The sequence below is a fragment of the Miscanthus floridulus genome, chromosome 19, assembly GCF_019320115.1.
Source record: "Miscanthus floridulus cultivar M001 chromosome 19, ASM1932011v1, whole genome shotgun sequence".
NCBI classification, from domain to species: domain Eukaryota; kingdom Viridiplantae; phylum Streptophyta; class Magnoliopsida; order Poales; family Poaceae; genus Miscanthus; species Miscanthus floridulus.
This window is the reverse complement of record NC_089598.1, coordinates 37,144,842-37,159,622: the sequence shown is the minus strand read 5'-3', so window position 1 is coordinate 37,159,622 and position 14,781 is coordinate 37,144,842. Positions and strand designations below refer to the sequence as shown.

At 48.7% G+C, this 14,781-nt stretch overlaps 1 protein-coding gene and 1 pseudogene across 2 annotated transcripts; one reads left to right on the top strand and one right to left on the bottom strand.

Annotated features, from left to right (window-relative positions):
- Positions 1-1,298: 1,298 nt before the first annotated feature.
- LOC136527217 (zinc finger CCCH domain-containing protein 55-like) lies at positions 1,299-6,505 on the bottom strand. 2 transcript variants are annotated; one of them, XR_010776727.1, is made up of 6 exons: positions 6,277-6,505; positions 5,424-6,046; positions 4,557-5,166; positions 2,783-4,403; positions 1,792-1,907; positions 1,299-1,661 (listed from the first exon to the last, which is right to left on the bottom strand). XR_010776727.1 is itself a non-coding variant. In XM_066519846.1 (5 exons), exons 2-5 carry the CDS (start codon positions 6,004-6,006, stop codon positions 1,878-1,880), a joined length of 2,844 nt encoding a protein of 947 aa, XP_066375943.1. In that variant the 5' UTR covers positions 6,007-6,046; positions 6,277-6,505; the 3' UTR covers positions 1,299-1,877. The 2 variants fall into 2 exon arrangements, 1 of the variants encoding a protein (XP_066375943.1); XM_066519846.1 differs by having other exon boundaries at positions 1,299-1,907.
- A 4,170-nt stretch (positions 6,506-10,675) lies between these two features.
- On the top strand, positions 10,676-13,334 carry LOC136525881 (uncharacterized; annotated as a pseudogene).
- Positions 13,335-14,781: the final 1,447 nt, after the last annotated feature.

Here is a 14,781-nt window from a genome sequence, read left to right as displayed (position 1 = left end):
CCAAGTTAGGCATTTTTGTCTAAAATCCTAGCCTTCAAGGATTCTTGTTAAAATATTTGGAAAATATTTATTTAATTTCACTGGGCATGCATGGGAAACCCCCTGCGCTGGCTACATTAAGAATGGTTTCTTAACGGAGTTAATGCCGTTGTCAGCTTGGGACTCTTCGCGGCAGCAGGGATCGGCTCGGCTGGGGCCGAGGACAGAGGAGCACTGGAAGCCAGGTCATCTCTAGGAGATCGGCGCCGATCAGTAGGGACGACACCAGCTAACTTGCCTAGTCACTGCCACGTAAGGACGACGCCAGCTAAATTGCCCGGTCACACTTCAGGTACGTATTTCTCCGCACGCTTTCCTAGCGCGTCGCTTTCCACCGAAAAACTGGCCCCGCGCAGGTATACGCCCCACGCCATCGGTAGCCGCCGTGTTTCCTAGAGCAAACTGCCCGCCCGCCCCGCGGCCCGCCGACCGCGACACAATGGACGCCAGTGCGAAAGGCGCAGTCCTTCCTCGCCGTGACCGGTGACCCCACCGGCAAGTAGCAGGATCTCCGCACGGGAGATAGAGAGAGACGCTACGCTAGAGACTCATGCGGGCCGTGGCTCGCGCGGCGCGGTCGCTGTTTCGCAAAAGCGAGGGGCGGGGGGGTGCGCGGCGCGGGCTGCGGCGTGATTGGACGGACGGCCAGGATCGTGCGGGCTCGAAGGAAGGGACGGCCGGAACCGAAAGAGAGCTAGCTGTCCCCACATCGATGGATGGTGACAGTGGCTGATTAATGATCGCTTTTCAGGGAAGACAAGTGGCCTCCTGATTAAGATGAGTCTGGTCTTAGTTTAAGTTTTTAATGGGCTGCTTGCTTGTGGATCTACCATGGCCCATGGGCTAATGGGGTGGTAAGCTAACAGTCCTACGTTTCTGATGGCAAATAAAAAGTTTGCCAGCCTTTTGCTGATCCTCGATACTGATGCTGACAGACTCAAATAACTGAGGCCTTTAGAACGCAGGAATTTCCCATAAATTATACAGGAATTTTATAAGCATCAGACATAGGAATAGGAAACAGAAAAATCCCTGCATTAAAAATTGGACCTAAATGATCAGCAACTATAGATACCTATGCATACGGACGTGAATAATCGAGTGATCAGCGCGCTTTTATATAACCATTAAAACCATACGGCATACGCGCTGGTAGCGCGAGTACATCATACCTCACAGTTCATTACGATCCATTAATCGACTCACAGAATCACGGCACTGTTCAAAGAATCTTTAGCCTAAAAGCTAGCACACCAAAATTCACGTCCCAGTAATTAATACTAATCAAAAGAATCCCTCCGGATTGTCTGGTAATTTCCCTTTTGAGAAGAAAAATAGTAAACGTCTACTACAGTCTACAGCGCTGTACATGAAGCGAAGCAACGCAAACATGAAGTAATATATATTTTTTTTTTTTTTTAACTAGAACATGTACGGAGTAAGCGACAAACATTACTTCATCTTAAATTTCAGCCTTTTTTCTCTTTACCGGAGGAGCCAAACCAAGGTCTTTACAGAGGTGCTCGTCAGGCTGCAGCGTCTTGGGAACAGCACCAAATGCACAGAGTGACTTCCAGACCTGAGAGGGCTTGGCGCAGGTAAGCTGACGCGTCCTCTAAGTTCTGTTTCAGTTTACGAGTTCTTAGAAAAGCAGTTCAAAAAGCCCTCGAGTTTTGATGGGTCCTGGACTCCGGAACATGAGGATTTATATCAGCAGCCTCAATGAGTCTCAGTAGAATACAGAAAGATTACCCAATTTGCAGCCTCATTTAGTAGAATGCAGCACAGACTCTGGAGCCTTAACAGTTCTGATTGGCTCCACACAATGCCCCATTACTCTATGGCTTCACATACTTGTCGACATACCCCTGAAGAAAATAAACCAAGTCAGTGGAGCCAGATATTTATTGAAACAAACATGTGCTGAACAAGAAAATAGCACAGTAGAGAGCTAAACGGCCTGTTCGCTGGTTGGTTTCTGGGCTGGTTTGGGCTGGCTGGTGCTGATTTGTTGTGAGAGAAAAACACTGTTGGCTAGCTGGTTTGGGCTGGCTGAAACCAACAAGCGAACAGCTCAAAAGGAGAATATGGTACCCTTGATTTGGAAATATCAGATTTGGGGGCTGAATCACATTTTCTTATGTAAACAGTGTGATACAAAGCTTTCTCATTCCAGAAAAAGTATGTGAGCTCAAAACTTGGAAGCACAGTATCAGATTATAGCTTGAAACATTTCTAACTTGACATGTATGTCATCCACTTATGTGGGGCCTATTGATCCAGACAGATTTTGAATCCCATGATGAAATTCAGAAACTTAAATCAAGATGTCGGTCCAAGTGATGAAACAAATTATTGCCATATGATGACCAAACAAGATAAATGTAGACAATATACTCAATTAAGTGACAGTACCAGAATGGAGATTTCACATAAAAATATAAAGATATGTTGCCAAACTCCACTAAATAATTACCAAATGGCTGGATAACATAACACGGACTTCAGGACATCAGAGCTTAGGAGCTTAATAGCATGACACCAACTAATTGCGACTAGTGTTTCTCAGTATCAAATATCAAGGCATGGCATAATTTCCACTTCTCCATGATGTTCAGGTGCTAAACAGTTCACATGCCATGAACAAGACTATTGCATAACATATTGTCACAGAATGCTACAAACATATGAACAGAAAGAATATGTACACAAATAACCAATATTCTAGTGACAATAGACATACCATTACTAATTTGGTCACCTTCTTTTGAGAGGATTGTACATAATGTTTCATCTTGGCAGGTGTTTTCGGAATATGACTACTAGGGACTGAATTAGAAACCTTATCAACTGTTTTCCTGACAATAGTTTTGAAAGCCTCTTTGCTCATGTTACCCTGCCTCCATGATGGCTTAAGAACTTCCTGAACAAAATCAGCAATAGCAATCTTAAAAAGCTTCATTGACCTGGAGTCTTTACCCTTCTTATTTCTGTCCAATGTTTGGTCATTGTCAACATCACCAGGGATATCTGAGTTCCAGTCTTTAGCACCTAAAAATTCAGGACTTGCATTCTCCACCACACCTGCCTCAGTATCTGCTGCCACCTCTCCAAGTCCCTCAACTTCTGACTCAGCAACAACCCCCAGTCCATACATATTTTCACTTTCCACTTCTAGGTTCATAAGTTTTGATGCACCACGACTATCAGCAGCACTCCAGTTCTTCTCTTTACGAAGATCTACCTTGTTGATTGAACTGCTTGATGGTTCAATACTGTCAAGCAATGGATCATATGGAGCACCAGAAGCAAACTCCTGACGGAATAACTTTTGTTTATTGGGCACAGGTTCTGCAGAACTTTCATGGGCATGTGTTCTGGATCGACCAAAAGGAGACAGTGTATTCATGTGTTCTGCTGTTGTAGAAACAGAACCAATTGCATTAGGGCTTACAGGATCCCCAATATCTAGACTTGGATCTGTTTTATCAAAGGTTGATGCAAATGGATTGTAGTGGGGTTTGATAGACGATTTAGTCAAATCGACATTAGATAAGGGACCAAGATTGTTACTTCCTGGTAGATTTGATGGAAATCTCTGGAAAGAGGGATAAACCAAGTTACTTCCTGAATCCAGATTCCCAGGAGGTTGGTGCTGACCATATGGAGGCTGATGAGATGAATAAGATAGACCTACACCAGAAGGCTGCTGGTTAGAAGGAATTGCTGGTGGGAGAGTATGATGATGGAAATTGAATGGTCTAGGATGAGACACATTTTGTGGAGGGTAGCTTCTCATCTGGTTCTGCAGGAACTCATTTGCTGGTGCAATAACTTTATGCTGGAACTGCATTTGAGGGAATTCTGATGTTGCAAATGTTGGTTGTTCTGGTGGCTGAATCATATTTGAGGATGACATGTGTTCAGGAGGACACAAACTCTGAGGATGAGGCTGGAGATGATCAGACGCCATGGAGCTCTTGGTAGTTTGTACAGACATATATGGGACACCTGCAGCAGGTTGGCTCATAAGAATTGGGTCACCTGCTGATGAAGACACAATTAAGTCTGATCGAGACTCCGATGGGGGGCATGGCCTTTGCATCTTATGAGCACCAGCAGAAGCAGCCACTGGTTGTGAATGCTCAGAAATTAAATTGTCACTGTGACAATGCTGCCCAAGGGCAACATCAAACGCAGCATTATCTCCCACTTTGCCAATTAAATCATTAGAAGAACTATCCAATTTGGATGTCAATGCCAGGCCCTCTTGCTGAGGAACTTTACCTCCTGAATCATTGCCATCACCAGCAGGATGAACCTGCTTAGCAAATGGTGGCCTGCTCTGCTTTCCAGGTGAGGAACTGAAAGAAATTTAATACTGTTACACTTCCAAAGGGAGCAAGATATACATATCGAATGCCATAACTTATAACAAATCTAAATACAGAAATATAATTACACAGATGAACTGATGCATCTATTTAAAGTTCAAGGTAAGGTACAAGGCATCATACCTTTGGGATGGGCTGCACTTGTTTGCCCCAACTGGACTACCACTTCTACCCTGAGGTGACTTGCTCCGGGTTCGTTTCTTTTGTCTCCTCCCATGCCTTTTACTACTTTGACCTCCCTCAAATTCACTGTCACTTGTATCTTCTTTGGACAGATGCCCAAGCACATCTGTGCCATGCTTCACTGGGTTGCTCTCATCCTTCAGATGATAATTTTCAGCCTTACCATTTTGCTCCGTGCCATGAGGGGTATTCACATTTCCTTTTGCATCAACATGTTTCTGATAATCGACCTCAGTATTTCGATCACTCGAATGACTGTGCATGTTATCTTCAGGCAATATCACGAGGGTGCTGGCACCCTCAGGACCAGCATCGGCCTCATTTGCACTGTCATCGGAGGCATAACCTTGTATTAGTTGGAATGTGCTCCCACCGTCCTCAGTTGCATGCGCAGTTTTAGCATTCTCACCACTACCAGGTGGCAAATCCTTGCCCGGGCTTGAAACATCACTGATAGACTTTGACACATTAACATTTCCAGTACATTCAGCAGTCACGAGCGAAGAATTCTCTGGGGTAAGGGGCTGCCTTGATGGAGAGTCCTCATCCCCTGGAAATTGCCATGATAAAATAAATGTTTAGAAACATGATGAAGTGAAAATTAAGCTGAAATGCCAAAGTCAGGTACAACATTCATGCACAGTGATGTTTTTCATCGTATGAACTATCAGTTGTCATTGCTGCGACGCCAAATGCAGCAGTGTGAATAAAAGTGCAAGTTTCAAACAGAGTAATAGTATCACTGTACTGAGATGAGGGAGGAGGGACTGTACTGAGATGAGGGAGGAGGGAAAGGGGAGTGCTAACCATCCATATCCATATCTGAGTCATCAGAAACTATTAGCTGAGTAGCTGCTTCTAGAGTTTTGGCAAAACGACCACCATCAGATGCGCCTTCTTTTGCTTCTGCCTCTGCGACCCATGACTGTGCAACAACAGGTGTGTGAGGAGAAGACTGTGATGCTGGCGGTGGCGGCGGCAGCGGTGGTGGTGGTGGAGGAGGAGGAGGAGAAGGCGGCAGGGCAGATGGCCGAGGTGGCGGTGGAGGGAGGGGTGGATACTGTGGAGGGGCCTGATGCATAGCTTGTTGCGGAGGCAGCATCCCTGGCATTGGCATCGGCGCATAACCTCTCTGCTGGGGCAGCATTGGCATCTGGTGCATCTGACCATGCTGCGCAAAGGGGTATGGCTGGTTCTGCGGTGGCAGCATGCCATGCTGGTATGGCCCAGGTGGAGGCCGAGGCCGCAATCCAGGGTGCTGTGGGTATGGCGCTGGCGGTGGTGGCACAGGTTGCTGGGGAAAGGACCCAGCCACCCCGGCTTGCTGCTGGGGCGGCGGCGGCGCGCCATGGCGATAGTGTGGATTGAAGCTCCCTCCCTGCCCGTACATCTCCAGCTCCGGAATCAATCAATCCCTCGCGCGAAACTTCCTGCAAAGTTCAAATTCCAATCAGACCTTGTCAACAGTCGGCGCCGAATTAAAACCAAAAGAAAACCACGCACACGCAGACACAAGCTATAGCGCGATTGGCCTGCTGAAATCACCTCAGAAATTCCAAACCCTAGATCAAACCGAAGCAGGGATCAAACCAATCGTAGTAGCATCGGCTGCATCGCCACAGACAGAGCTACCAAGGAGGAGGAGGGGTTCCGCGATTACCTGCTAAGAGTCCGGAAACGAGACCCGCTGCGTACTGCGGGAGGCTCGGATTCGGGTCGGAGCGGAACCCCCAGCTGCTCGCGATGGCCTGCGACCCTCTGGGGGCCCCGGCGCGACGGGGCGGAATCGAGCGACGACGGCGCTAGGTCGCTGGGGTTGGCTAGGATTGCGAGATTTTGGTTTCGCGGTGCGCCATGGGCTTTGGAGTGAGCGAGGAGAGCCTGACCGGTCCGTGCGACGACGGTGCTAGAGAAACTGGCTTTGGGCTTACAACGGGAGGAGAAGGCAATGGCGGGGCGGAAGCGGCACACATGTTGGAGAATCTGGGCCGCAACTAATGGGTCGGACGGTGAGGATCTCCCACGAAGAATAAAGGGCGAGGTAAAGGCCCCTCTCAATCCTAACCCTAATAGAAATTTTTCCTAAGTGAAAGTGATCTTTGAAACAAAAGGTTGGTCATCCTAAAATCCTACAAAATTTCAATGGAATGGCTCGATTCATAAGAATTTTGGGGAAAATTAACGTCTTGGAAACTTTATTTGTGTCTCTCTCTTCTAATTCCTGTACTGTATCTTGTGGGTTCAATTCTGGTAGAATTGCAAGTGACATGTAACTCTAATCATATGTTTTACATATCTTATGTTCCAAAGAGACCCTAAATATCTTTCTCCTTCCTTTTTTTTTTTTTGCAAAAGGGGCTTCTTCATCATTCATTAGATAAAAATTGTAACTACAAAATCCTCCTGATGCGACACAGCGAAGGAGAAAATAAAGAAGATCGGGAGAGATCTTAGTATTTTTCAGATAACAAGAAGCTGTGAACACCATATACAAAGATAAACAGTCTTTATATTCCTTGCCGCCAAGATAGTTCTTTGTACCTTGGTAATATATGATTATGACACTATACTCGGGCATTTTTACGAAGGTAGTTCCTCTCTGCCTTGGTAATATATGATGACACACTCTATATTTGCATTTTTACAAACCCTGGTCCTTCTATTCGAAGACTTCATCAATATTTTTTCTTGTGGGGACTTCAGAGTATTTGCACAACAACCAGCTACACTTGAAAAGCCAAACTACTGTTACCATTTTAATGCGGTCGTTGTTTTAATTATCGCTCATTACCCTCATGGGATACATTGCGCAAGTGACCAAGCAGAGCTACTTGAACGGCTTTGCTTTCAGACTTTCAGCACAGCAAAATTGCATTGCATACGCCAAGAGCAAGCAAAGTTACTTGAACAACGTGTTGAAAACTCTAGTTTGATTTTGGTGAGTTAATGAAACTATAAGTGCTAACCTAGTTTATCAAAGTGATTATGAGATATGTAGCACTACTCCAAGTGATGAAACAAGTGAAGATCATGACATGATGATGATGATGGCACGGTGATGATCAAATGCTTGGACTTGGAAAAGAAAAAAGAAAAACGAAAAGCTTAAGGTGAAATTGTTAGGAGCTTTTTGGTTTAGTGATCGAGACACTTAGAGAGTATGATCACATTTAGGATCGATAGCCGTACTATTAAGAGAGGTGAAACTCGTATCGAAATGCGGTTATCAAAGTGTCATTAGATGCTCTAACTCATTGCATATGCATTTAGAATCTAGTGGAAAGCTAACATCTTTGAAAATGCTTGTGAAAATATGCTAACACACGTGCACAAAGGTGATACACATTGTGTTTAGCACTTGGAGTAAGGGTTCGAAATCTCAACGGCGCCCTGTACAGAAAAGACAGGGTTTCACAGAGTACACTGGACGCTGGTCACGTGGTGACCGGACGCTAGGGAGCAACGTCCTGTCAATTATAAAAGAAGATGGTACTCAGGTGATCGGACGCAGGCTGAACACTGTTCAGCGTCCGGTCATGCTGATGTGGCGGCGCACAGTGGAGACGGTGAGTGCCCAGACGCTGGGTGAGTCCGGTCGGGTATGACCGGACGCGTCCGATCGCGAGTGGTACCTTACTAGAAGTGACCGGACGCTGGGGTCCTACGTCCGATCATACACTGTAGTGCGTCCGGTTATAACTTAAATAAACTGATGACCGTTGAGATCAGGCGATCAGCATTTGAAGCAGGGGCCACGTGGCGTGCATCGCGCGACCGGACGCTGGGGTCCTGCGTCCGGTCGATCTGATCGGCACGTCCGATCGCCTCGATTTTTCAGTGAACAGAGAGCCAACGACTCTATTCATGGAGGCTCTCTATTTAAGCTCCATGGCCGGCTCAAACTCACTCTCTTGGCCATTTGCATTGACATAGCAACCTTGTAAGCTTAGCCAAAGCCCTCCCACTCATCTCCATCATTAATTCATCATCTTTGTGAGATTAGGAGTGAATCCAAGTGCATTGCTTGAGTGTTTGCATCTAGAGGCACTTGGTGTTCGTGTTTCACTACGAGATTCGCTTGTTACTCTTCGTGGTTGCCGCCACCTAGACGGCTTGAAGCAGCTAGGATCGTCGAGCGGAGGTTGGTGATGGTCTCCGGCTCTAATCGTGGTCCTTGTCAACCATAGCCAGCCCTGTATTCTGAGCACTCATTTCCACAAACACCATCTGGTCATCAACAGCTTTAGTGGCACTACTACCCGATAGAACAACACCAATCCAAGATGCAGAGGTAAGGTTGGTGATATACCTTCACTACATTTCATTGAACTCCACTTGAGCATTCATCCAGGTAGATGAAGGTTGTCTTGCAATAGTCACCATAGCGACCGACTTGGGCTTGTCATGCTTTGGGATGTCATGGAATTCGGCTGCAGGAAGCACAGGTGTGGCTACCTCATTTAGAGTAGCTGGAGCAGTGGGCAGTGCAGTGGTTGTTGATGAAGTGATCGGTGTAGCCGTTGGCAAGGACACTAGCACACCGGTGCCACCATTGGAGCAAACAGTTGAGCAGTTGGTTTGCGCTGACTCCGCAGCCACAACCCATGCCAGTAGCCCACCATCAGCAAGACCTACGACATCTGCATGGAGCGCAGCGGCTGCTGCGAGCGCCTGGCCAACGTGACCGATGGCTCGGTCGAGCGGCGCATCGAGGTGGGCGAAGCTGGACGCCGGGTCATCGTCGAGGGAGCCGTCGTAGCCACCGAGCGGGACGACGTGGAGCGCGTACTCGTTGTTGACGAGACGGAAGCGAGGATTGGCCCGGTGCTCGTCCATGTAGCAGCAAGTGAGGCGAACACAGCGGAGTGGGCTTGGTTACGTGGAGAAGATGTTGGAGACGGCGACAGTGCGCAGCTCGGAATCCCCCGCGGCGGCGGTGTTGGCCACGCGGAACTAGGCCTTGGGGACAGAGTTGCACAGCGGGAAGCTGCGGGACTCAAGGTCAACGCCGACAAATACGCGGTCGCAAGTGCCCAGTAGCTCAGCGCGGACGATGGCGATGAGCCTCTCCTACTTGACGCGTGTGACAAGGAACCTAGAGCGCTCGGCCTCCTGCTGCGCGACATGCTTCCTCTCGACGTACTGCACGAACTCCAGCCCGAAGGAGCCGACGTAGCCGCCGAACAAGATGGCACGGAGCGTCTCTTCCTCCGCCACGGCGGCCTGAGACAACGACGAGGGTGGCTTCTCGAGCTCCTGGGTCTGGCGCTTGAACTCCATTGGAGAAATCTCCACGGGCACAGAAGCCGCGGTGGTAGAAATGATGGGTGTGGGCGTGAGGCACGCGGGCGCGTCGAGGTCGGGGGAAGTGACGGCACCCTCGCCACGGATCTGGTCTATGGACGTGAGCTCGAGGGAGATGTCGGCGCCGTCAGCAGCGTCGGTGGCAGCCGACTCCTCCAGGATGTGGGCAGGCTGCTCAAACAGCCCACCCCAGTTGTCAGCGACGATGGATCATGCCCCGTAGTGCTGCTCGTCGGAGTCATCGCCTTCGTTGAAGTGGCCGCCCCAGTTGTCGGCCTCGACCTGTGATGTCGCGCCGAACTGCTCGAAACTGTCGATGCGGATCTCAACGGCGGCGTCCCGCGGCTCCAGCGTAGCCATGGCCCGCGAGAAACGCTGCTCCATCCGAGCGTTGAACTCATCGAACCTCCTGTGGATCTCGTCGAGGAGGAACCGGGCGGTAGTGGGATTCATGGTGCTAGACCGAGAATCGACTGCCTCTGATACCAATTGTTAGCAACCTGACTAGATTGCTCACATATAACTAGATTCAAGCAAGTAGGATACAAAATCTAAGGAGAAGAGAGAGATCGGAGTAGTGAAGGAAGAAAGAACTAGTACATAAAGGTAGACTTAAGAAGGAAGAAGAACAGTAAACTAAGGGAAATGTATTATGTTCTGATAAATTGTTTCCTCCCTGAACTGCTGCAGCTTGCTTCCTTTGTAGTGTTTGTCCCCTGCCGCCTTGGGCCTGTATGGGCTTGTCCCCTGTCGCGATGGGCCTATATGGGCTGTACATGCTAGCCCACTGGACGATCCCTGACAATATTGCTAGTCAACTCTCTCACATATTGTATTCCATTACAATATGTAACTGTACCAAACGCGAGTGATATCTCGCCTGTCCTGGTCTTGCCCTGCTGGCACGATTACTGATAAGCTCGCCCAGCTAGGCGAGTGATCTTGACTTTCTGACAAGAGCACATCGAATCTTAATGAGCCAAGTTAGCATTTCAGCTAGTTAACATAACCAGCTGGCCCGCGAGCTTAACGTACTGAATCGCAAACAGCAGCCCAGCGGCTCAATAGCTATCGACCCAATCCAATCTCCACCTGCACTGCAGGAGGAGTCCAATGCCGACTAGTCAACCGTGAGGTTACTGTGATGATGATATCTTTGCCATCCGTCCTCTCCCTTCCCTCTCAGGCCCGCTCACGGCTCGCAGTATCGCCGCCTTGCCGGGGATGACGGATATCGCAGGCGTGGCATCCCTGTTCCCATCCTTGTTCGCTTGTCATCAGATCACCATCTGGCCGTCCGTACCCCCGTTCCCATCTTTGTTTTTAAACAGAATCAGCAACTCCAGAGAATTTGCATTCCTATCAGATGCAAATTTTCTATTGGCATAAAAGTTAGGAAAAATGGTGTTCTTACCCCTGTCCAGTAAGCTAATTATGATTTTGCTCTTCCTTTTTCAACTTTGTGTTTTTACCCCTGTTATTTTGAACTAAACGATCTGTTTGCCCCTGCTTCTGACGTCCGTCAGATAGACATGGATTAAATGAATTAAAAAAATTCTAAAACTGAAAAACAAAGGCCAAATGACTATAGTGCCCCTTATCTTATCTCCTCATCCCAAACGCATAGGGCGTCGTCGCTCACATCGGCTTCGCCGCGGCTTTTCCAGCGGCGGTGGCTGCAGAAGCACCAAAGGGAAGGAGAGGCCACGACTCCAGGTTCGGGCGTAGGGAGTGGCTGCCTCAAGGGCGCGGGGCTGCCTCCCGGTCGCGGCTCCAAGGTGCGGGCGCGGCCTTCCTCTGGGCGCGGGGAGGCTGCGGCGGCCGCCCGCGGGTCGACGTGCGCGCGCCGGGCGGCGGCGGCGGGCGCCCTGCCGCAGCTCACCGGCGACGTAAGCCTGCAGGTCCCGGCGTCTGCCCGCAGGTCTCGGCGGCGCCCGGCCACGGGTCGTCTTCTTCCTCTGGGCGCCCGACTTCGTGGCTGTAGGGGCGGGCGGAGCGGCATCAGGGTGGGCGGAGCGGGCGGCTCCTGGCGGCGCCTGGCAGGGGGTCTCTGCGCTGCCTCCTCCCCTCCTTCCTCCTCCCCACGTAGGCTCTCGTGCCCGCCTCCTGCTGCCCCGCTAAAGTCACCACGCATAATGGACGAATATACAAAGCGGCGGCGGGCCTCCCACCGTACAACTTCCCACGCAGGCGCAGTCTACGCGTGCCGGCGTGCGTCAGTCTCCGCGACCGCCCGTGATCTGCCCCGGATGCGCACCCGCGCCGCCCTACGTGGTGACGATGACTGACGAGGCGTGCGGTGCGCATGAGGAAGGCTTCTCCATCTGGCAGCCGGGGGCCGGACGAACAACTCATCCGCGACTCCGCTTTGTCACGCGGCATCGCCTCACCGGCCTCCTCTCTCCGGTGCTCCTGTGCCCGTGGGTGCGTGCATATCCCTCTCTCTCATCCCTTTTCAGTTCCTCGCACGGTTCAGGCTCTTCCGAACCTTTATTGGCTTCCTGCTTCGTAGCCGTGCCCATGATGATTGCCACTTTGACTAGGAGCAGCTGCGATTTGCCTTGTTTGATTTGGATTCGGATTTGATCCGGTCCAATTTGACGTGGATAAGGGCAAGTTAGGCTTTAAGGTACCCGAGCCTACTGCCATCATTTTGTATAATGATTGAAGCTTAGGTTGGTCTGTGAATTTGACGTGTCTAACCTCCTGTTTTAGGGTTTTCTCATTTTAGATTGGGAGGGCATTGACAGGATCTGTGAGCCACAAAAGCCTCAAGGGTCAGATTATCGCTATTGCATTGCACAATCAGTAAATGCAGGAATGGACATGGTATATGGTTATTTGAGTGTTCACATGAAATGCATTCCTCAATCATCTGTTCGTTTTGCCTACATTGAGCAATCTACAGATTATGATACCTCACAGGTTTGAGAAAATTTTGGACGATATTGTGTTCTTGGTGGAGACGGGGAGATACCAATGTCTCGGATTGATGATGCTGTTGAGCGAATTCTGAGGGTTAAGTTTATTTCTGGAGTGTTTGAGCATCCATTTTCAGACCAATCTTTACTAGACATAGTTGGCTGTAAGGTAACATGCTTCTGGTTTCTTTCAAACTTCTGCGTATCTTTCTGTTTGAGCCATCTCAAAATTGATGTCACTAATGATAGGCGATATGTTGACCTTTCAGGAACATCGATTACTAGGGCGTGAGGCTGTTCGCAAGTCTTTGTTACTTCTAAAAAATGGCAAGGATCAGAAGGAGCCATTCCTTCCATTGGCCAAAGATGCAAAAAGAATACTGGTTGCAGGAACACATGCTGACGATATTGGATATCATGTGGTGGGTGGACGATAGCATGGCATGGAGACAGTGGAAAAATAACTCCTTTGAGTATTGGATCACTGAAGTAGTATGCTGTGATTTTCCTTTGAGTAGATCAATGTTGTAGTTTTCCCTTGAGGGGCTCTGATCGGCGGATGGCGCGTCGGATTGGAGCAGTCGAGTTTGGGGGATTTCCTGTCCCTCTGGAAGGGATCAAATACGGCGCCTACCTGGTCGACTGGGCGGAGCTCTAGTGTCAGCTAGTGCTCGTCCTGCTGGCGCCTGCCTCATCTAGGTCCCCTTTATTCAGTTCTTGCTGCGAGTTGTTAATCTACTGCACTAGGGATCTGTATGGCCGGAGGTTTTGAGGAGATGGATGACGAGGACTACTCGTGGGTGCGGCGCACCAGGTTCTCGCAGTCCATCGTCAGGTCCAGCTCCGGCAGGGAGCAGTATGGCGCATTCATCGAGCAGTTCAGTCGTGGCGCCGAGCTGAGGCAGAATGGGTTGGGCACAGGGTACAAGCACCCTCGCCAGAAGGGGGTCGTCGGCCTGAACTTGGACATTCCTCAGCGGCATGTGGTTCAACCATCCAAGGAGAGCCTAGACGCGCTGGATTTCTCTTTCCACTCGGACGAGCACAGCCAGAGGCTCCAGAGAGTGTGTTCCGGCCCGGCTCCTTTCTTTATGAAGGATGCAACAACAACAGCTGATTCATGTCATTCTCTTTTTCAGCTTGGTTAGTAAATACATGGTGTAGTTTTAGTGCTTGTAGTGTTACATGAACCAACTTGTATGGCGGTTACTTTTGCTGAAAAACATGTACTGTATGACATTCCTATGTGGTAAGGTACTAAGGTTATCAGTGCATGCATCTACTTATATAGTTTGTTAACCGATGTTCTACATGCATTCTTATACATTGAAGATTTTTTGTCCCACACAAAAGATTATATCGAAATATTTCTTATGGCGTTACATCTATCATCATTATGAACCTTTTGGTCCCAAAATTTTGAATATTTATCAATATTAAATCTGAGTTCAAATAATTATAAGTTGTGCCAAATATATTTGATCAAATTTAATCAATTGTCAGCATACAATAAAAAAGTCTAATTCCAAATCAGGGTAAAATCACAATTAGGCATAACAAACATGGACAAAATCGCATGGGCATTCATGTCCTTTTGTACAAAGTTTAATACCGTTAGGGGTGGATGACGGAGCAGGGGCAAACTAGTGCTTCGTGAATGGCACAGTAGGGATAAATTCACAAAGTAAAAAAAAAGAGGGTAAAATCACAATTTTGATACAAAATAAGGGTACAAACGCAAAAGCCCCTACAAGTTATCATGAATTGGCTTCCAATAGGCCTAACTAGGTTGCTCATTTCCAGTGATAAGATCCAAACTGATGTTCTCCCATGATTCACACAATTGGAGATCTTCCTCCTGAGAGTACTTGGCAGCATAGATTGCCTTCTTCTTTGGTCCACTATGCCTGGTACCAATGGGTAAAATTGCAATGTCATCA